Source organism: Vitis vinifera, chromosome 9 (assembly GCF_030704535.1).
Source record: "Vitis vinifera cultivar Pinot Noir 40024 chromosome 9, ASM3070453v1".
In the NCBI taxonomy this organism is placed as follows: domain Eukaryota; kingdom Viridiplantae; phylum Streptophyta; class Magnoliopsida; order Vitales; family Vitaceae; genus Vitis; species Vitis vinifera.
In genome coordinates, this window is record NC_081813.1 from 21729663 (window position 1) to 21753596 (window position 23934).

Sequence of the window (23934 nt, forward strand, 5' to 3'; positions counted from 1 at the left end):
ATCAAAGGACTTGAAACCTGCAATTCTAAAAGTCCTTTGCCTAATTTGACGGAATTATCCTTGTATGACAATCAATTGATGGGAAAATTGCCGAATTGGTTGGGTGAGCTTAAAAATCTCAAGGCACTCGATTTATCCAATAACAAATTTGAAGGTCCCATCCCTGCTTCTTTAGGGACATTGCAACACTTGGAGTTTCTGTCTCTTCTAGAGAATGAGTTGAATGGAAGTCTCCTAGATAATATTGGACGACTTTCTCAACTGCAATACTTGGATGTTTCTTTCAATCATTTGAGTGGAAGTCTCCCGGATAGTATTGGACAACTTTCTCAACTGCAAGACTTGGATGTTTCTTCCAATCATTTGAGTGGAAGTCTCCCAGATAGTATTGGACAACTTTCTCAACTGCAAGACTTGGATGTTTCTTCCAATCATTTGAGTGGAAGTCTCCCAAATAGTATTGGACAACTTTCTCAACTACAAGACTTGGATGTTTCTTCCAATCATTTGAGTGGAAGTCTCTCTGAACAACATTTTTTGAAGCTGAGTAAGTTGGAGTATTTACAGATGGGTTCCAATTCTTTCTATTTGAATGTTAGTCCCAATTGGGTTCCCCCTTTCCAGGTGAATGAACTTGATATGGGTTCATGCCACTTGGGTCCTTCATTTCCGACTTGGCTTCAATCTCAAAAGAACCTCGAGTATCTTGATTTCTCAAATGACAGCATTTCAAGTCCCATTCCAAACTGGTTTTGGAATATTTCTTTTAATCTGCAACAGTTGAATCTTTCTCACAATCAATTACAAGGTCAACTACCAAATTCATTAAAATTTTCTATTGGCGGTGGTGCTTACATCGATTTCAGTTCCAACCTCTTTGAAGGACCTATTCCTTTTTCAATCAAAGGGGTCCCTTTTCTAGATCTCTCCCATAATAAATTTTTTGGCTTTTTTTCACCGAGCAGAGGTGAATCCATGTTAGGCTTGCGTGCCCTTCTGCTTTCAGATAATCAAATAACAGGATTCATCCCTCTAAACATAGGAAAATCCATGCCAAACTTGTCTTATCTTTCTCTTTCAAGTAATCAAATAACAGGGGCCATCCCATCAAACATAGGCGAATCCTTACCCAACTTGGTTTTCCTTTCTCTCTCGGGTAATTGAATAACAGGGACCATCCCAGATTCCATAGGACGCATCACCAATCTTAAAGTCATTGATTTTTCAAGGAATAATTTGACTGGAAGCATTCCTTCTACCATAAATAATTGCTCTAGGCTTTTTGTTCTAGACCTTGGAAACAACAATTTGTTTGGGATGCTACCAAAGTCGTTGGGTCAGTTACAATTGCTTCAATCACTGCACTTGAACCACAACAAGCTTTCAGGAGAGTTCCCCTCATCTTGGCAAAATTTAACAGGTTTGGATGTCCTTGATCTCAGTTACAACAGATTATCGGGTCAGGTTCCTACTTGGATTGGAGTTGCTTTCGTAAATCTTGTAATTCTCAACTTGAGGTCGAATATGTTTTCTGGAAGACTTCCTTCTCGACTTTCAAATTTAAGCTCCCTGCATGTCTTAGACCTTGCACAAAACAATCTGATGGGTGAAATTCCAATCACTTTGGTTGAGCTTAAAGCCATGGCTCAAGAGCAAATGAATATATATCAGTTAAGTGTGAATGCCAACTCCTCGTATACCAGCTCCTTGTATGAAGAACGATTGGTTGTGATTGCCAAAGCCCAAAGTCTTGAATATACCAGGACTCTTTCTCTTGTTGTAGGCATTGACCTATCCGACAATAATTTAAGTGGAGAGTTCCCCCAAGAAATAACAAAATTGTTTGGTTTGGTGTTTTTGAACTTGTCGAGGAATCACATCACTGGCCAAATTCCTGAAAGCATTTCAATGTTGCGACAATTGTCATCTCTTGATTTGTCAAGCAATAAGCTTTCCGACACCATTCCTTCAAGCATGGCCTCATTATCATTCTTGAATTATTTGAATCTACCAAATAACAATTTCTATGGTGAGATCCCCTTTATAGGGCAAATGACAACCTTCCCCGAGCTGGCCTTTGTGGGAAACCCTAATCTATGTGGAGCTCTACTGGCCACAAAATGCCAGGATGAAGATCCAAATAAAAGGCAAAGTGTTGTTAGTGACAAAAATGATGGTGGCTATGTTGATAAATGGTTTTACTTGAGTGTTGGCTTGGGATTTGCCATGGGCATCCTAGTTCCATTTTTTGTTTTGGCAACAAGGAAATCTTGGTGTGAGGCCTATTTTGATTTTGTGGATGAGATTGTCAGATGGTTGTTGAGAGGAAGAGCAACCTATGCCAAAAATCATCCTAGAAGGCGATAAATTTTGTTTGTAGATCTTTCTATGCTTTATGTATCATTGTAAGCTTTGGAAGTGAATTTCATCACAGTTGCAATAGAAGAAAAGAACTTGACACCTTTTATTGATTCTACACTAAGAAGTCTTGCTTATCATATTTCTCAGCTCCTTATCAATCATTGTGAAATTTTGTATGAACATAACCAAAGAAGTGAAAAAACAGTTTCTGAATTTTCAATGGAAGCAAATACATCTTATTATACCTTATTCAAGTTCTAAAGCAATATAGATTGTAGAGCCTCATCTCGATCCTCTTCATAAAGAACAGAAAAAACTGGAGGGAAAAGTTTTTTCAGTTCTGAAGTCATTCTAAGAGTAAAGAAAAATTAGACTTCTTTCACTTGAGACTATCAAGTGTTCTCTAGGTAGATGATTATTTTTGTATTCCTCACTAGCCAGCCTTTTGGGCTCTCCTATGGTCCCATCTCTGGGCCTAATTTCTGGGCCAATTTTGGGCCTCCCTTTTTTAACATATATAATTTTTCTGAAGCCTTTTTTCCCACCTTAAAGGGACCATTTTCTGGCAACTTTGGGGCCTTTGAAAATTTTATTTTATTTATTTATTTTTCTAATATTTTAGCTATGAATTATAATATTTTATAAATTCACACAAATATTTATCTACTTTAAAAAATAATATTAAATTATAAGAAATAAATAAAAATAAATGGATAATAAATATTTCAATAAACCACGTCACGATAAATTTCATACATAACAAAAAATATAAATTATGTATATTTTTTTTAAAAAAAGATGATAATATTTTAGTGAAAGTTATAAAAGATACATTAATATAAGAAGTTGTTAACCTTATTTTTAGGGTGTGAAGTGATCTTAAACACAACATTAATGGGCTTAAAAGCGGGCTTTTGCTCCTCAATTGGAGCTACCACATGGCACCATGTCATAAGCCAACCCTCCCCTCTTCCTCCCCTCACCCACACCCAACTGAAGCCCACCCCACATGATATCCAACCCAATAAAAATGGGCTGGGCCTAATTTTGGCCCATTTTCCTGGGCTGGACAATAGTCATATGTAAAGTTCTATTATCATTTATCATAATCAAACAACGTAGTCTACACTTCATACAAAATTGACAGGTCATAAAAGAATACAAACTATTCTAATATAATTTTAAAATGATTATTTATTATCCATATGACTATTTGGCTTGACAAACTTTACAACGTGGTCTACACTTTATTCAAAATAAATATTCTTTATTTTGGATTATAATCAAGAAAAAAATGGATTATTATGATTTAATTTTAAATGATTAATCATTGTTCATGATTAAATCTAGGCAAATTAAGTTGTTAGATATTTGTATAAGAAAAACAAAAGGAAGAAACTAATATATTAAATTAAGTCAAAAGTGATTACTTAAATTGTAAAACAGATATAATGTTTATTAATCTATTATGTGTGTATAAGAAAATGAATTGGAAGCAATTATATTAATGACCCTACTTTGACATATTTGGATTTAAAATAGCTTTTCAATGTTTTCATAATTTACAATTGTGGATAATAAATCTTTAATCTTATAATATTATTGGCTAAGTTAGCACTGTTTGATTTGTAATAATTTGAGAATATTAAACTTATTTATTTTCATATCGTGTGGACAACATTTTTTTGTGGACTTGAATGTTTGAAAAGATATCACCCTTTAGAATGATTGTAAGGTTTTTATTATTATAAGTTTTTCCATTTGTCATGCAACATTCGTAGTCACTTTCTAGGTGAGCAACAACGTGAAGTAACTACCAATCTCATATGCTAAAACACATTTCTGGGTAAATTGTTTGGTTATCAATTTGGACCATAAAAAGCGACCCTACACAAACCCTAATTCTACAATGAGAGTGAGATGAGACAATTAAAAATTTGAAAACAAATTCCCAGAGAAAAAGCGAAAATGGAAGTGGGTATGGTCAATTAAGATAAGAAAGTTTGGAATTGTGAGGACTTTTGGATAAGTGCAGAGGAGGTTCTTGTGGTTTTGTATTTCTCGGATGTCCAAAGATGTTGTGGTGCTTGGCAATTTGAATTTATTAAAATATAAATGAGGTTCAATTACTCTCCTATTTTTTTTCAAAAATAAAAAGGAAAAAATATGTATATTTTAAATATTTTTAAATGATAGCTTTTAATAAAATACTTTTAAAATTGATTTTTAACATATTTTTTAGCAACTTATTCTAGTTTATAATATTGGCAACCTAGTTAGATTTTTAAATTTCTTATGAATGGTAAAAATTGTTTTCTATTTCTTTCAAAAATAACAAAAAAATAATAATAATGGTTTGTGATGGTTTCAAATAATTTTATAATTTTAAAGGATAAAAAAAATTGTTATTCTAAAATGAAAATAAAAATATATGAGTTTTCTAATAACAAGTGAAAGTTATTTTTGTTGAATTTTAATTTTAATATTTAATTTTTTAATTTCATTTGAAGATAAATTAATTTAACATTACTGAATTATTTTAAAAATAATAATGGAAGACTTTTTTCTACCTAGAAAATTAATTTTAAAAAATATTTTAAAAAAAACATCATTTCTAATATTTTACAAGCACATCACGTTGATAAATATATTTATTTATTTTTTGTTTTTCAACTTTTTATCTTTTATTAAAATTTTGTGAAATTATTAATTTTTAGATATACACTTGAACTATATTTTTCATTAAAAATGAATATTAATATTTGAAAAATTTTAAGAATAAATTATAATATTTTAAAAATTCACACAAGCTTTTATTTACTTTAAAACAAATACTCAATTGAAAGAAATAAATATCAATTAAATGAATAATAGCATACCCTTATTCTACAATGAGAGTGAGATGTGAAGCATTATAGGATGAAACATTTAACATAAGATTCCTAGATGGAAGTGGGCATGGTGAACTGGGACGAGAAAGTTTGGAATTGTGAAGACTCTTGGAGAAATGGAGAGGAGCTCGTTACATGCCATTAACCTCCCCTTCACTTAATACATGTGTTGTGCTAGAGGTAATGGCACGATAGAACCATAGAACCTCAAAATGATTGACCCAAAAATTGAGGAATGTGACAAAGAAATTTAGGATACTAATTCATCATCTTATATCATCTTATTTTATTGCCCATATTCTTTGTTCCTTGTAAAATCAATAGTAGGCTTACTTGGTTATTTTAAGTGGCTTCTAAATATTATAAGCTATAGTTTAGTCGAATTAGACTGAAAGAATAGGCAAAATAATTACTGCAGAGTCAAATGCAACATACCACAAGGTCTTGCCCCACCTCTTTCTTACTCTACATCTCTTTTAAATAATATTTTTTTAGTTGTTTTCTCTTTTTTTAGGACTATCTTTAAAAAATAATTATATAGAATGATTAAAAATAAAACACTAAATATAAAAATTATTTTTAAAAACATATTTAATAATATTAAAAATATGTTAAAAATATTTCAGATTTCATGCAGCAAATGGAGCCGATTCAATTGAAGCATGAGGCTAAGCTGAAGGGTGGATTTTACGTTGATCCAGAGGTTAAACTTCTATTTATTATTCGTATCCGTGGGTATGCACTTGGACTATAGTTATTTCCATTGATACCTTTACTTTCATATTAATATTCTGGTTCTCATTCCCGTCCACTCTGGAACTTTCAGTATCAATGCTATGCACCCGAAGACGAGAAAGATTTTGCAGCTCTTGCGTTTGAGACAGGTTAGATGTCAAACCATTGCATCTGGAAATGAGAAATATATGGCTGTTATAAATCTAATACCATGCTTTGTGCTTGACAGCGTTAAGTTTCTTCTCATATCTTATATAGATATTCCTCTTCAAAGGATATAGTGGGGTAGGGAATTGGGGTTGAACACCAGGGTGCCCTTTTTAGGAGTAGTATTGCTAGTTCTTGCATTGTTAATCAGAATTGTTTTCTTACTGTATCAGATCATATATATATATATATATATATATATATATATATATATATATATGTATGTATGTATGTATGTATGTATGTATGTATATTTGTTTCACCTCAGAATCTGATGCATATACCTTAGCACTGCTGCTGTGATCAAAACTTTGGGCAGATAGAAATTGGTATTATCCGTATTTTTTCTACGCTTTTGATAGTAGACTCTGACAGTAGTGGCAGTATTTACCAGCTAGCTATGCCCAGGTACAATGCGTGATACTGTACCATATTGCTTCTGAGATAGGTTATGGAACTGTGGCCCATTAGCATTCATATCATGTCCATAAAACACGCTTGACACTCAAATGGCAAAGACAAACTACAATTTTCATTAACCAAAATAAATTGTCTAGTGAGAGCAAATAATCTAGATTGAAACGTTGAAAATCAATGCCTAACTATAGTACTCAAGAAGCTGAATTAAATGTATCGAGGATCAAATATCCCAAACTTGTATTCTTGATGCTATTTTGATGGTGAATGATTAGTTCATCTAACAAACTGCTTCCTTTGTGATTGAACATTGTTAGTTTTATGTCAAATGGATTAGTTATGCATCATCAAGGAGGATATAATGTCTCTTATCATGAGCTTACTAATCTAAGCAAGCTATCCCATTAGAAAAATGGAGTGTTCTTTGATGACATAAGATCTTCTCATTCACTTCTTTGAATACAGATGTTCAATGGGGTGTTTCTTAAAGTGAACAAAGCAACAATGAACATGTTGCACAGGGTTGAGCCTTATGTGACTTATGGGTAAGTATCTCACTCTTTTGTTTTTCTTAAAATCCTATAAAAAGTCTAAACTTGTATATTATTCATTTCTAATGTATTTATATTGCAAATATTTTAGGTACCCCAATTTGAAGAGTGTGCGAGAATTGATTTACAAGAGGGGGTATGGAAAGTTGAACAAGCAGAGAACTGCCTTGACCGACAACTCCATTGTGGAACAGGTTTTTATGTCATTCTGTATCTTGGTTTTCTATGAGCGATTGTTTGCTTTATCTTGTTGCTAACCTGCTTTTGTGATGATAGGCTTTGGGGAAGTTTGGTATTATTTGCATGGAAGATCTTATTCATGAGATCATGACTGTTGGACCTCATTTTAAGGAGGCCAACAACTTCCTATGGCCATTTAAACTGAAGGCACCATTGGGTGGTTTGAAGAAGAAGAGGAATCACTATGTTGAAGGAGGAGATGCTGGAAACCGTGAAAATTACATCAATGAGCTCATTAGAAGAATGAACTAGACAGCTTGCGGTACTTTTGGCCTTTTCTTATTGGAAGTTTGATATCTTTTGTTTCTTATTAGCAATGATAAAGTTGGAGAATTCTTTTTCGGGTCATAAATATGAACAAAGTGTTGAGAAATTTAATTTGATATTTGTTTTTAGACTTTGATAGTAGATAACTTTATTACCTCTTGGAATTTTATCAGCATCCATGGAATTGATCAATGAGTGATTTTCTATTATAGTTGCTTACATTCAAATTTTTGTGTTGCAAGGTCAAATTTATATATGCCATTTAAATTTATTTATGCCACTTAACAACATTTTCCATATGACCCTCTGAGAATGAAATCTATCTTTAACAATCAAATGTATATCTATATATATATATATATATATATATATATATATATATATATATATATATATATATATGTATTTGCATGTTTGTGTGTAGGATAAATTATAAAATTACCCTTACAATATATGGTGCTTCAATTGAGTTTGTAAACCTTTTTTTTCTAGTAAGGTTATTCATTGTATGTGTCAAATCAACCTCTTTATTATGGTTTTTGGAGCAAATTTGTTGGAAAACCTCTATATGTACACTTGAATTCATCTTCATATGATATGTTTGGATGTCTAAAAACACAATGTTTAGTATTAGATTGACACGATTAAAGGTTTGTTTCAATTTAGATGGTTTTTGTTTTTTCTACATAACTTTAAGTAGAACTCAATTTCACTCTTAATACAATATAATAGTATTAAGTTGATTTTTTTTTATTATTTTACTTTTGTAAAGTGGTAAGTATTAATAGGGTGAGGCCATGCTGAGATCCTATTTGGATTGTTTTAATAGTTATTTTTAGTATGTATTAAAAAGCCAAATATTTTAACTTTTTTATTTAGTCAAAAAATTTTAAAAAATGCATAATAAGTGAAAAAAAAGTTAAAAGAAAATCATATAAAGTCTCGACATTATGTTAAAAAACAAACAATACAATAGTCTTTAAATTTTTTTTCTGATGTTATGTTTAAACCATGTTCAAGTTTCAAATGCATGTTGTATGTAAAGATTTTTGGTCTAAACTTGTTTGACTATCACACATATATAAAAATTTTAATTTTTTAAAATAAAAATATATTAACTATTTTCTAGTTTTAGAAAGAGAAAAAAGAAAATGTATTAATTGTCTATTTTTAAAAATAGAAAGCATAAGATATATTTCCAATACTAATCACGAAAAAATAAAATAAAATAAAATCTAATAGTAAAGAAAAATGAGTAATCTTAGAATGAGTATGGACGAGACAGACAAGAAAAGCTCGCCATGGAGACATTCTTATTACATATTCCTAACCCAAAAAGGGAACATATGGAACCTCCTTTTTCTTCCAATGCACCAACAACACAAAGAAACACAAAGAATCCCCATCATTGAATACGAGCCATGGCAAACATGAACATTAAATGGTGGTTTGAAAATATTTTCAAAAATAGGTTATAAAAAATAAATTTTGAAAACAATTTTTATAATTATCTTTAGAAATTAAATTTTGTTGAGAATTCAAATATGAAATGATTTTTCTCTAACTTAATACTTGTTTCTACCACCGTCCGGGATATATGTGTGTATCTCTTTAAAAATGAAAAAAAGAACAACTTTAGTGCCTAAATTGGCTAAGTAATGATATTGTATAGGACAAAGAGAAGGTGACAGTTATCGGGTGAACAGTTTTTTTGCCTCAAATCTTTAAAGATTTTAGATGTTTTATTATTTTTATTTTTTTTTAAATTTAGCCTTAATTCTTTAAATTGAGTCTTATTTTCAAGTATGTATATGAATATACCAATTAAAAAATTTAATTTTTATTTGGAATATGAGCTTAGAAATTGAATGATGTTTTTTCATCAATATCGATTGAGATTTTAAACGAGTGTTAGACATGTTTAGACCATAGATGAAAAAGAAAAGAATAATAGTAGATTAGGTGCAAAATTGTCTTGATATAATGATTAACCAAAGGATGCTATATCTTCTTCTATATGGAATTAATTTTCCTTTATTATTGATATATTTCACTATTTTTATTTTAATTCTATTTAAACAAAAATAGTCGTGTGAACTAAAATCGATGTTCCTTTTGTTATGGTGTTTTTTGACAATTTTCTTTTAATATTATTTTTAAAAAAGTTATAATGTAGGGTAAGACATTTTGGTAAAGGTAATAATCAATTCATTTCTTGACCAGTTGATTATTTTCTTATTATTAAGATGTAGAATGATCTGAATAAGAAAAAGGACGTAGTCAAGGTCTTTTATTTTATTTTATTATTATTTTTAAAATTTTAGAGGATGTTTTACTTGAACACAGTTTAACTTTTTGACTTGATAACGTGGTCAACACTGCATAGAAAATAAACTTCCTTTATCATCGGTCATTGATTCGACTCATGGTAGCTTAGCTTTAAAGGCGTATCAACAAAATTTATACCTTAAATACTATTACTAAAGTAGCCAAGCTATTATAGCATAGTGGTTCTAGGATCGTTCACTGGGAAGGGTTTTCGCAAACACAAGTGATATTCAATTTAGGAAAATAGGTGATTTTCTTATGGATGTTAGCTTTAAAAGAAGATGTAAATGTTTTAGAAAGATTTAAACTAATCCAAGCTAACATTAAAGACTAAAATGAAAGGGTGTAAAAACAAGTTTCTCAAAGATAGGATAGCTATGCTCTGGCTCTTATGCAAATTGGAAATCTCAGGATAGGCTCCTCGCGTTGGGGTTGCAACTATGGTGATGCTTGCTTCCCGAACCGGTATGGATTTAGCAAATCAAGTTTTAATCCTTTAAAATGGCAAAATAGATGGTAGTGAATTTCATCAATGGTTATTCACCTTAGACTTCCTTTGAATGGCTCGTAAGAGATAACTAATGGTCTAAAGCCAAAAGCTTACCAAATATTGGCAACTCAAAGTCATTCCAGGTGATAAACTCACCTTTCAATGGCCATTGAAATTGGTTCTAACGGATTAATGCAAAACTTGGAATTGAAAACCTCACCTTCCAATAGCTCGTAGGAGATAACTAATGGATAGAAATCCAAAAGCTTATCAAGTATTGGCCGTTGGAAGTTGTCCAAAGGAAATAAAAACTAAACTTTGCATTAATGAACCTTTAATGAAAAACGACTACCTTACCTTCCAGGTGCGAGAAATTTCCATGGGAGTGCATCCAAGTCATCACATAACATCCATACTTTGAGAAACTAAAAGTTTTAGCCAATCATCCTCTGAGGAAAAGCCCTTAGAGGCTGTTTGGCTACTAAGAAAATAGAAACGGGAGAGCTCTGTAAAAATTCTAAGTGTCAAAACGTAACATGTATTCTATATCTTCCAAGAGGTGATTTCCACCCCTTATATAGTCTTTACAAAAGCAAAAGCTTGTGATTGGTTAGTTACAAGGATAAGAAAGGAAATTACATCAAAAAATACATAGGAAAATATCTAAAGTGGAGTCGGCAAAAACAGAGGAAAATTCGGAAGGTGTTGTGCGAAATTTTCGCACAAGCTTGGAGCAGTTATCTTCCGAATGACATATCTTCCTCATTTCAGCTCCAAATCGTACACGGTTTGAAGCTTTGGATTCTTGACTTCCTGAGCTTTGAAATGGTATATAGAATGTAGAAAATGGACTTCGGGAAGTGCTCCAAAAGTGCAAAAGAAGACTGCAGCTGCTGTCCTCTGTTTTCTTCACTCTGTTTTCCTCTTCTCCATTGTTCTTTCCTTGCATACTTTGAATGACTTTGGCAAAGGGCTATGGAGCTCCAAAGCTGGGTTCTTCATGAATTTGAGCTTCCAAAAGCTTTGCCATAACTTGTCCAAGTAGCTCCTCCATCATTTGGCATGCTTGAATTGATTCATAAGCTGATAAAAACATGTAAACTTGCCAAAAAATGGTTAAAACCAATTACTAAGGACCTTAATGAATTAATTGGGTTAAATGAATATGATTACTACTCAAAGGTGCTTAAAACCATTATAATTAGGTCTACAAAATAACACTTTTTCGTAGTAATCAGTCATGATCAAACAACGTGATCTACAATTCATATAAAACTGATGGGTCGTGAAAAAGATAAGATTTTTTTTTTTTAATTTTAGAGGATGTTTTACTTAATCATGGATTAACTTTTTGACTTGATAATGTGGTTAATACTGCATATAAAATAAAGTTCTTTTTATCATCGGTTATGATCAAACAACATGGTTTACACTTCATACAAAATTGATGTGTCATGAAAAAAATACAAACTATCTTAATTTGATTTTAAATAGTTATTTATTATCTATTGTGGTCAACACTAGATAGAAAATAAAGTTCATTTATCATTGGTCATGATCAAACAACGTGATTTATACTTCATACAAAATTGATGTGTCATGAAAAAAATATAGACTATCTTAATTTGATTTTAAATAGTTATTTATTATCTATTGTGGTCAATACTAGATAGAAAATAAAGTTCATTTATCATCGGTCATGATCAAACAACATGGTCTACAATTCAAACAAAATTGATGGGTCATGAAAAAGATGCAAACTTTTAAAAAATAAAAATAAATTTAGAGGATGTTTTACTTGAACACGTATTAACTTTTTGACTTGATAACGTGACTAATACTTGCATATAGAATAAAGTTCTTTTATCATCGGTTATGATCAAACAACGTGGTTTACACTTCATACAAAATTGATGTGTCATGAAAAAAATACAAACTATCTTAATTTGATTCTAAATAGTTATTTATTATCTATTTAACTTGACAAACTTTACCACGTGGTCTACACTTCATGAAAAATAAATATTCTTTATTGTGGATCATGATCGAGAAAAAAATGGGCTGTTATTATTTGCTTTAAATGGTTATTCATTGTCCATGATTAAATCTAGGCAAATGAAGTTATTTCCTTGAACACGTAATAATCAATTTAGAGGATGTTTTACTTGAACACGTAATAATCAATTCATTTTTTGGCCGTTGATTATTTCCTTATTTTTAAGATGTAGAATGATCTGAATAAGAAAAAGGACGTAGTCAAGGTCTTTTATTTTATTATTATTTTTAAAATTTTAGAGGATGTTTTACTTGAAGACGGTTTAGCTTTTTGACTTGATAACGTGGTCAACACTGCATAGAGAATAAATTTCCTTTATCATCGATCATGATCAAACAATGTGATCTACAATTCATACAAAATTGATGGGTCGTGAAAAAGATAAGATTTTTTTTTATATATAACTTATTATTATTATTATTATTTATCTTGTGTGGATAACATTTTTTATGGACTTGATTATTGTTATTATTATTATTCATAATAATTTTTCTTTCATGAATTTTTTTAAATATCAATTGGATTAGCTTTGAGTTTGATGACTGTTTAGTATTAATTGGATAGATTTTGAGTTTCAAATTATTTTTGAAAACGAATAAATCCTATATTTTAATATTACTTGATTTGGAATCTATTTGCTTGATAAATTTTTTTAGATAAGTTAAAGAAAAAAAAAATGTGTTATTAAGAAAAAGATCATATTTGATGATTTTTGGTATGGCTGGTGAAGAGAAAATGAAAAAAGAAAGAGATCGTGTTTACTTTATTTGTTTTTATGATTTTTTAAATTATTTTGATTTCTTTATGTTTTTCTTTTGCTTTTAAAAACAAGTGAACAAAATTTTTATTTGTTTTTTGGAAATTGTTCTCTATTTAACTTTGGTTTTAAAAATTGTTTTCAAACAAAAAGGCCAAATAATGCTATAAATTTCTAAATTACACCACCAAACAACCTTATGGATTTAATACTATTTTTGTATGCTAAATGATCTCAGCTCTTAACTTATTCCTAATACCTTGATTTACATTTTTTGTTTCCTCCGATTAAGATTTTTTAGCGTTTAGAATTAGCATAATTTTTTTTAATTCATAAATGAATTTTCATGTTTATCTTAATCTTATTGACCTTGATTTAGTGCCAAGTCATGGTCTTTCTATCCACACCTTTTTTTATTTTATTTTAATTTTTTTTCCTTTTTGTCCAAGTCAAGGTCTTCAGCACTTGGTTTTTGTGGTGAGGCAAAGACTCAAGTCATTTTCCACTCAATTAGAATTTAATATGATACAACTCAAATAATACTAAAAACAAAAAGAAGTGAGGCTATCATTGTCATTGCTTTAAACCACCTTCTATATATTTTGTTGAATTGAAAATGCAAGGGAAGCAAAGAAAGAAGTTTCAGGTAAGGAACTAATATTGATAACTTATTTTTAATATGCTTTTCTATCTAATCCTTCTAACTCTAAGTGATTTCGGTTCTCGCTAGTCAAAGTAGGTTGATATTTGAGATGATTATAATTGTTTTTCTTAATATATATTTACATATGTTATTAGTAGATCTTTTTAGACTAGTGTCGTTTGTTAAATGTGTTGTTTAAAATAAGTTCTTCATGTTGTGCAATTGTCTTTTAGATTTTGCCAATGTTTTCCATTTTATGTTGGAAATAAAATTTTAATTCAATTCAAGAAAATGCTGACTACATATTGGAATTCAATTTTTACAGGTGCTCCTTACTAGAGAATTACATATTTACATGGAGAAAATTTCAATTCTTGGTTTCATTTTAGCTATTCTCTATTTCATAACAGAACTTGCATGTAATGGTCATACCCATGTCGACAACAATGTTCAATCTAAACAAAAGGCTCTTATTGACTTCAACAGTGGTCTCAAAGATCCCAACAATCGGCTTTCATCATGGAAAGGAAGCAATTATTGCTACTGGAAAGGAATTAGTTGCGAAAATAGCACAGGATTTGTCATTTCAATTGATCTTCATAACCCTTATCCTCGTGAGAATGTATATGAGAATTGGAGCTCTATGAACTTGAGTGGAGAAATTAGTCCTTCATTGATAAAACTCAAGTCTTTGAAATATCTAGATTTGAGTTTCAACTCATTCAAAGCCATGCCAGTTCCTCAATTCTTTGGGTCTCTGAAGAATTTAATATATCTAAACTTATCGAGTGCTGGGTTTAGTGGATCAATTCCTTCAAATTTAAGGAATCTTTCTAGCTTGCAATATCTCGATCTTTCTTCTGAGTATCTTGACGATATTGATTTTGAGTATCTTTATGATATTCATTCTGAATATTTTAATAATTTATTTGTTGAAAATATTGAATGGATGACTGACCTTGTTTCCTTGAAGTATCTTGGTATGAATTATGTTAACCTTTCATTGGTAGGAAGTCGATGGGTTGAGGTGGCAAACAAGCTTCCAAGTTTAACTGAGTTACATCTAGGTGGTTGTAGCCTCTCTAGCTCATTTCCATCTCCAACCTTTGTTAATCTTACTTCACTTGCTGTTATAGCTATCAACTCCAACTACTTCAATTCCAAGTTTCCTGAATGGCTTTTAAATGTCAGTAACCTTGTATCCATTGATATAAGTGACAATCAACTGCATGGGAGAATTCCACTTGGTCTTGGTGAGCTACCCAATTTGCAATACTTAGATCTATCTTTAAATGTCAATCTCAGGGGTAGTATCTCTCAACTATTGAGGAAGAGTTGGAAAAAGATAGAAGTTCTAAATTTGGCTCAGAATGAATTACATGGTAAGCTTCTTTGTGTTATTAGAAAAATTGATATTTCTTTGTTGATATGTTAATGTATAGTTAAGTATAGTTCACAATTGTATATATAAGTGTTGAATATGTGTCAATATACAAATATCAAATAATCAGTATATTTGGTTCACTTGTTGGAAACAAAATTCTTCTAATTAAAAAAAAATTATTTTGAATTTTAAATTCTTAGAAGGAAATTTAGTTTCTTTTTTATCTAAGAAAAAGTATATAGTTTAACAATTTATGCTTATGAAGTATCAATGTTATTTGACAATTTTTTGTGTAAAGGCAAGTAATTATAAAAAGTGTTTGTCTACATGACTATTAAAAAAAATTGTGTCTTATAGGAGTATGGTTTTTTTTTTTAATCCTTAACTTCATTTTTTACTTTAAATTAGTTGATGAATGATTTATTATTTATTATTGCCAATAATTATACATTTGTTATATTAATTATTTTTTGAATGTTTTCATTTCATTTTGACATAACTCTCATTTTTTCAATTTGTTTTGCTCCTGAGGATAATAATTTGAGCATGTACTAAATTGAATATTTATATGATGGTTGAATTGATATATGATGTGCTTTGTCACTTATGTTTTAATATTTTACTAAATTTAGTTATTAAATGTTTTCCATTTTTTACTCTCATGGTATACCTTCTTTTAAACTATTCCATTACAATTTTATTCTAAATTGTTATGTTTATTTAAAGTACTTCCTGTTCCTATAAAATTTAAATAATTATAATTTACAATTCACTTATATTTGAAAAGCTTGTAACTAATAAATTAAAAAAATCACATTGTATTAAAATTTAAAAATTTACTTTCTTTGTATCTCCAAAAAGAATTAAATTCCTATTTTGACAATTTATGTTTATTAAGAATCTTTATCATCAAACACCCTTCAATCATTTCCTACATATTTTCAATTTCTATTTTCTCTCACTAATTCATCTATTATATCAAATTATTGTAATTTATATACTGAGATATGACATTTCATGGTTGAGACTAGTAATTGAAACCATAAAATTGAACATTAAGTGAATATGATATGGCATTTCATGTTCTTAAATATTGTTATTGAAATTTTAAAAAATTTAAGGTAGTAAAAAATTTCTAATACGTATGTTTTTTAAAACAATTTTTGAATATCATTTTTTTTTATGGTAGTTTACTATTTATATTAGAGTTTCTATGAATTTCTATGTCTAGAAATAAAACATATGAAGCTTATCCAAGCACAACCTTAAAGAAACAATTAATGTCAATGATTAATCCTACTAGTCTTACAACAGTGAAATCAATTACTTTATTTCATGGTTATCATAAAAGATAAAAAAAAGTACCTAAAAAATATCTAATATTTTTTCTTACTTTTTCTTTAAACTAATTGTTCATGAATTAATTTGTTTTGTTATTTACTATTTTTATTATTTGTTTGTTACATAATTTTAATTAATACATATTTTTATTCTTGGTCATTGCAGGTTCAATTCCAAGCTCCATTGGAAACTTTTGCAACTTAAAATATCTGGATTTGAGTTTTAATCTCTTGAATGGAAGTTTACCTGAGATTATCGAAGGACTTGAAACCTGCAGTTCTAAAAGTCCTTTGCCTAATTTGACGGAATTATCCTTGTACTACAATCAATTGATGGGAAAATTGCCGAACTGGTTGGGTGAGCTTAAAAATCTCAGGGCGCTCTATTTATCCAGTAACAAATTTGAAGGTCCCATCCCTACTTCTTTATGGACATTGCAACACCTGGAGTATTTGTATCTTTCACGGAATGAGTTGAATGGAAGTCTCCCAGATAGTATTGGACAACTTTCTCAACTGCAAGGCTTGGGTGTTTCTTCCAATCATATGAGTGGAAGTCTCCCATATAGTATTGGACAACTTTCTCAACTGCAATGTTTGTATGTGTCTTCCAATCATTTGAGTGGAAGTCTCCCAGATAGTATTGGACAACTCTCTCAATTGCAAGACTTGGATGTTTCTTCCAATCATTTGAGTGGAAGTCTCCCAGATAGTATTGGACAACTCTCTCAACTGCAAGAGTTGGATGTTTCTTCCAATCATTTGAGTGGAAGTCTCTCTGAACAACATTTTTGGAAGCTGAGTAAGTTGTGGTATCTACGCATGGACTCCAATTCTTTCCATTTGAATGTTAGTCCCAATTGGGTTCCCCCTTTCCAGGTGAATGATCTTGATATGGGATCATGCCGCTTGGGTCCTTCATTTCCGGCTTGGCTTTAGTCTCAAAAGAAGCTCCTGAATCTTGGTTTCTCAAATTGCAGCATTTCAAGTCCCATTCCAAACTGGTTTTGGAATATTTCTTTAAATCTGCAATGGTTAAATCTTTCTGACAATCACTTACAAGGTCAGCTACCAAATTCATTAAATTTTTCTGGTCAATTAGAGATTGATTTCAGTTCCAACCTCTTTGAAGGACCTATTCCCTTTTCAATCATAGGGGTCTCTTTTCTATATCTCTCCCATAATAAATTTTCAGGCTTTTTTCCACCGAGCAGAGGTGAATCCATGTTAGGCTTGTATTACCTTTTGCTTTCATATAATCAAATAACAGGATTCATCCCTTTAAACATAGGAAAATCCATGCCAAACTTGTCTTATCTTTCTCTTTCAAGTAATCAAATAACAGGGGCCATCCCATCAAACATAGGTGAATTCCTACCCAGCTTGCAGTTCCTTTCTCTTTCGGGTAATCAAATAACAGGGAACATCCCTGATTCCATAGGACACATTACCTCTCTTCAAGTCATTGATTTTTCAAGGAATAATTTGACTGGAAGCATTCCTTCTACCATAAATAATTGCTCTGGCCTTTTTGTTTTAGACCTTGGAAACAACAATTTGTCTGGGATAATACCAAAGTCGTTGGGCCAATTACAATCGCTCGAATCACTGCACTTGAACCACAATGAGCTTTCAGGAGAGCTCCCCTCATCTTTCCAAAATTTAACAGGCTTGGAAGTTCTTGATCTTAGTTACAACAAATTGTTGGGTGAGGTTCCTACATGGATTGGAGCTGCTTTTTCGTAAATCTGGTAATACTCAACTTAAGGTCGAATAAGTTTTGTGGAAGACTTCCCTCCCAACTTTCAAATTTAAGCTCCCTGCATGTCTTAGACCTTGCACAAAACAATCTGATAGGTGAAATTCCAATCACTTTGGTTGAGCTTAAAGCCATGGCTCAAGAGCAATTTAATATATATCAGATAAATGTGAATGTCAACTCCTCCTTGTATGAAGAACGATTGGTTGTGATTACCAAAGGCCAAAGTCTTGAATATACCAAGACTCTTTCTCTTGTTGTAGGCATTGACCTATCCAACAATAATTTAAGTGGAGAGTTTCCCCAAGAAATAACAAAATTGTTTGGTTTGGTGGTTTTGAACTTGTCGAGGAATCACATCACTGGCCAAATTCCTGAAAACATTTCAATGTTGCGACAATTGTCATCTCTTGATTTGTCAAGCAATAAGCTTTCCGGCACCATTCCTTCAAGCATGGCCTCATTATCATTCTTGAGTTATTTGAATCTATCAAATAACAATTTCTATGGTAAGATCCCCTTTATAGGGCAAATGACAACCTTCACCGAGCTGGCCTTTGTGGGAAACCCTGATCTATGTGGAGCTCCATTGGCCACAAAATGCCAGAATGAAGATCCAAATAAAAGGCAAAGTGTTGTTAGTGACAAAAATGATGGTGGTTATATTGATCAATGGTTTTACTGAGCGTTGGCTTGGGATTTGCCATGGGCATCCTAGTTCCATTTTTTGTTTTGGCAACAAGGAAATCTTGGTGTGAGGCCTATTTTGATTTTGTGGATGAGATTGTCAGATGGTTGTTGAGAGGAAGAGCAACCTATGCCAAAAATCATCGTAGAAGGCGATAAATTTTGTTTGTAGATCTTTCTATGGTTTTAGGTATGATGTACTAAAAGACATGCACAAGTTGATTTTACCTACTAGGACTCCCCTGATGTAACAGAATCTCTCTTAACTCAGAGACAGCAACACTGACCCAAAGAAACCTATCAGACCTGAAACAGCTCAATTCTCCAATTAAATTATCCAGAAACTGACTTTGGCCGATGACTTGGAAATGAGGAGAACAGAGGATTGCACAAGATGAGATCAATTGCAATGGGCAGCACAGAGGATATTATTTTCAAGTATGCATTTTTTATAATCTTTTCTAATTTCTAATTTTATTTTATGTGATTTATAGAAAGAAAAAAAAAAGGTTTTTGTTAATATAAGTTGTGATTTTTCAATGTTATAGCCTGTTTAACTGCTACTAAGAAAAACACACCGTCTTTTCTCTTTGCTAGTAGAATTTATAATAGCCCCTAAAATTAAAAATAATTGGTTCTAATTTAAAATTTTTGAATTCTCTTAAATATGTAATTTTCATTTATGTTTCCACTAGCTTATAATATATAAATAGAATATGAACGTAATATTATAATATTATAATATTTTTTCTTTTTTCCATTTTTAAATTTTTTTTCCCAAGTTCAAAAACTTGATTAATTATTAAGAAAAATGGCTAAAATTTATAATTCTTGAAAGAAAAATTTACTTTTTTTTTTCAAACAAATTAAATAGATGATAACTTTTCATATATAATAAAAATATAAATTATGTATTTTTTTGTTAAGAAAATGGTAATCTTTTAATAAAAATAATAAAAATAGATATTAATATTTTAATAAATCAATAAAATTGTATTTATTTTTTAAGTTTTAAAATTTATAGATTTATTAAAATATTAGTAAAATAAAATTTATAAATTTATTGAAATATATTCATCATTATCATATTTGATATGCAAAATAAGGAGTGAAAATGGACATCTCATTCATTATCATGTTTGGAATGAGAATGGAATAAAAAATTATTCCAACAAATAAATAAATTTATGTAAATTATTTTTAAACACTTTTCAAATAATAAAAAACAAAAAACTGATTTATATAAGTTGTTTTTATAAATAATTTTTTATTTTGATTTTGTAAATTTAATTTGTATAATATAAATTTAATTTAATTTGTTTCTTATTACAAATAAAAAAAATAACCTTGTTTTTATAACTGAATTAAAAATAAATAGTTTTGAATAAAATATAAAAATAAATTAAAAATAATAATTTTATTATTACAAATAAAGTAAAAATAATTCAACTCTTTTCCTGGGCTGGGCCAGTTTGGCCCTTTTTATTTATTTTTTTAGTTTTGTATTCCCCACTAGCTAGCCTTTTGGGCTCTGTTATGGGTCCCATCTCTGGACCTAATTTCTGGGCCAATTTTGGGCCGCCCTTTTTTAACATATATAATTTTTATGAAGCCTTTTTTGCCTCCCTAAGGGGACCATTTTCTGACAACTTTGGGGCCTTTGAAATTTTATTTTATTTTATTTTATTTTTCTAATATTTTAGCTATGAATTATACTATTTTACAACTTCACACAAATATTTATGTACTTTAAAAAAGAATATTAAATTATAAGAAATAAATAGAAAATAAATATTTCAATAAACCACATACATAACAAAAAATATAAATTATGTATATATTTTTTAAAAAAAGATGATAATATTTTAGTAAAATTTAGAAAAGATAAATATTAATATTTTAATAAATTGATTTGTTCTCGTGGCACATGTCATAAGCCAACCCTCCCATCTTCCTCCCCTCACCCACACCCAACCAAAGCCCACATGATACCCAACCCAATAAGAAAAAATGGATTATTATGATTTAATTTTAAATTAAGTTATTAGACATTTGTATAAGGAAAAAAAAAACTAATTTATTATAATAAGGTTATTGTATGTCTATGTTTCTCGTTAGTGGGGGACGTAAAGGAATCAAGTTTGTGGGTTGGATTATATTATTTTTTAATATCATTTTCCTTTGAAGTCAAAAGTCATTACTTAAATTGCAAGACATATATAATGTATGTGTAAGAAAATGAATTGGAAGCAATTATATTAATGACCCTACTATGCCATATTTGGATTTAAAATAACTTTTCAATGTCTTCATAATTTACAATTGTGGATAATAAATCTTTAATCTTCTAATATTATTGGCAATAATTTTGAAAAGCAAAGCGATTGCGCTGAAATAATATAGAGGTTATATTAATTAGGACTTGATGAGATTATATTTAATATTTAAATATAAATTAATACTATTTTTAAAATTAATTAGGACTTAAAATTTTGTTTAATAATTTAATACTATTTTTAATTTACTAAATATTCTTTTAGTTTACCATGTGTAATTTTTTTTTAAAAAAAATTAAAATAATTTTATATAAATAAGAGTGTCTAGTGTATTAATTTTTTTTTTGGATTATGTGAAATCACATAATTAAAATTAATTTTTTAATACATTTTTTAATACAAAATTATACTCTATTTTTTGTTAAATACATTTATTTTTATCTTTTATCAAAGTTTCTCGAATTATTAATTTTTAGGCAAAAATTTAAATTCTTTTTTTTGTTAAAAATGAATACTAATATTTGAAAAATTATAGTTATAAATTTTAAAAATTCACTTAAATTTTTATTTAGATAAAAAAAAAATTAAATTATAAAAAATAAATGGATAATAATTATTTCAATAAATAATATAATGAATTAATGCATAATAAAAACATATAAATTAGTATTTTTGGGTTAAAGGATTATAAAATGCATACCTTATGTTTTCTATTGTTTTCTAATTCCATGCATATCTTATTGTTTTGGGTATTGAGGAGAGTTATTTGACACGTATCAGAGGGGATATGCTCTCCTTTTGGGGGTGTCTTGAGCAAAGGCAAGAAAAATACAGGAAGCAGAGAGTTGTGAGGGAGGGTAGAGGTGCAGAGAGGCTTGGATGATATGATAAGAGAAGGAAGAGAAAACTAGCAAAGAAGCGGGGACTGTGAGAAAGTACATAGAGAAAATGAGAAAAAGGGCAGAGTAGGGTGGAGCTAGGGGAAGACTACAAAGAAATTTTTACTAGAGGAGGATATTCAAGGTTGATGGATGAGCTGGTTTTAGCAAGATTTTTGATAGGAGTCTTAGGGAAGGAATGAAAGTTGTGAGAGAACCAACAGAGAAAGAGTTTTACAGAGAAGAGCCAGAGAGGGAGAATAAAGGAACAGACTGGTCTTGCTTGAGTTGGAAGAAGAGAAAGCTTGTTGAAAGGGGCCAACATTGCTTATGAAGAACATCCTCAGGTATGACTGCCATGGATCCTTTGTTTTTCTTCATTGTTATATAGTCTCTTTCTCTTTTCTCGATATTTTCTGTGGATTGCTTGACTAGGTGTTTAGTTTTATGATTCCTGTTTGGTTTATGGGTTTATTGTTGCTATCTCCTTCATTTTCTTTAGGGTGATTTGAGAGCAACACAGCTCTGTTTTAGCTTCACTGTACATCACGTGGAAGTCTTGCTTTTGTTTTCATTTCCATGGGATGCATTCTGGTTCACTCACCTACATCTAAGCCTGTGGATCAAAACATGAAACGTGACTTTCACTAGTTCATTCTGGTTTCATCCTTCGTACTCTGTTTTCTTGGTTGTCTTCTTATATTCCTTTGTGTGTTTTCGGGTGCATATCAGTATGTACATCACCAGTTGACTATGCTAGAGAAGGGCTTCTGAATGCAGTTGAAGCTCGAGACCCAAATTTGGAATAAGAGAGCAGGCTCGGTGACTCTGATGTGATTGTTGTTTCATGGGAAAAGTGAATTGGCACCGGTTGAACATAGGTTACCAGAGAATGGTAAATATATGGCTTGGGTTCCTTAGGCTTTGGGCTCACTATTGCAGACTGCACCATAAGGAGGAAGTGAGCATAAGTTGATTATTACCCCTTTAGGTGTTGGAAATGAAGTGGGTCAGTCTTGTGTCTTTGTGTCCTACAAGAGGAAATCTGTAATGATGTTGATGATCATGATAATGAGTCAGGTCATACTATTTCAGAATTAGGCATTAAATTAGTCCAAGAACCATAAATTGGTGCTTTTGGAGAACAATGTTCTTGATGATGACATAAAGCTAGTTGTGAGCCAGAGTGGGGAAATCAGTATTGTAGATGCCCCAGGATTTCCTAATGTAAAGACATGCAGATGAAGCCAGTAAAGCCATTAAAGCCAGTAAAGCCAAATGGTGTTGTTTTCGTAGGATTGTTAACAGCTTGTACCCATGCATGGTTGGTTGAGAAGGAGGTTCAATCACCGGATGGGTCTGTTGAAATCAAAACAGGATGGTCAGTGAGAAAGAGCTCTCCAGTGGCAATCCCATATTTGGGTTCAATACTGGAACAAAAAAAGTATGAAGATCTATTGATTGCTGGAATTGTTACTGTTTTTCACCCAAAAGGATTCATTTCAACTTTTGAATATATTGAAAGTGGAATTGCGAAATTCTTGGTGAATTACTTATCCAATGGTCTATACATGAGATAAAAAGTCAGCTCACTGTGCATGTGAGCCCAAGCTAGTTCCCTAACTCTAGTAGCCTGAACCATCAGTTTGTCCCCCATCACCATATTC

General features: G+C 30.5%; 2 protein-coding genes and 1 pseudogene across 2 annotated transcripts; all 3 read left to right on the forward strand.

The window, feature by feature from the left end:
* The first annotated feature begins 1317 nt into the window (after positions 1 to 1317).
* Positions 1318 to 2367, forward strand: LOC132254297 (receptor-like protein EIX2). The gene has a single exon (XM_059739601.1). The coding sequence runs from the start codon at positions 1318 to 1320 to the stop codon at positions 2365 to 2367; it is 1050 nt and encodes a 349-aa protein (XP_059595584.1).
* A 3516-nt stretch (positions 2368 to 5883) lies between these two features.
* LOC109122235 (large ribosomal subunit protein uL30w-like) lies at positions 5884 to 7861 on the forward strand. Its single transcript, XM_059739602.1, has 5 exons — positions 5884 to 5987; positions 6079 to 6136; positions 7077 to 7156; positions 7254 to 7356; positions 7439 to 7861. The coding sequence occupies exons 1-5, from the start codon at positions 5884 to 5886 to the stop codon at positions 7652 to 7654; spliced, it is 561 nt and encodes a 186-aa protein (XP_059595585.1). The 3' UTR covers positions 7655 to 7861.
* A 6352-nt stretch (positions 7862 to 14213) lies between these two features.
* LOC100852844 (receptor-like protein EIX2) lies at positions 14214 to 19272 on the forward strand (annotated as a pseudogene).
* Positions 19273 to 23934: the final 4662 nt, after the last annotated feature.

What these genes read in the sequence shown, in the direction of transcription:
- LOC109122235 (XM_059739602.1), top strand. Translation starts at nt 5,884, where the DNA reads ATGCAGCAAATGGAGCCGATTCAATTGAAGCATGAGGCTAAGCTGAAG. An exon ending in TTTATTATTCGTATCCGTGG is followed by an intron (nt 5,988 to 6,078) that starts GTATGCACTTGG and finishes TGGAACTTTCAG; the next exon opens with TATCAATGCTATGCACCCGA. An exon ending in AGCTCTTGCGTTTGAGACAG is followed by an intron (nt 6,137 to 7,076) that starts GTTAGATGTCAA and finishes CTTTGAATACAG; the next exon opens with ATGTTCAATGGGGTGTTTCT.
- LOC132254297 (XM_059739601.1), top strand. Translation starts at nt 1,318, where the DNA reads ATGCTACCAAAGTCGTTGGGTCAGTTACAATTGCTTCAATCACTGCAC.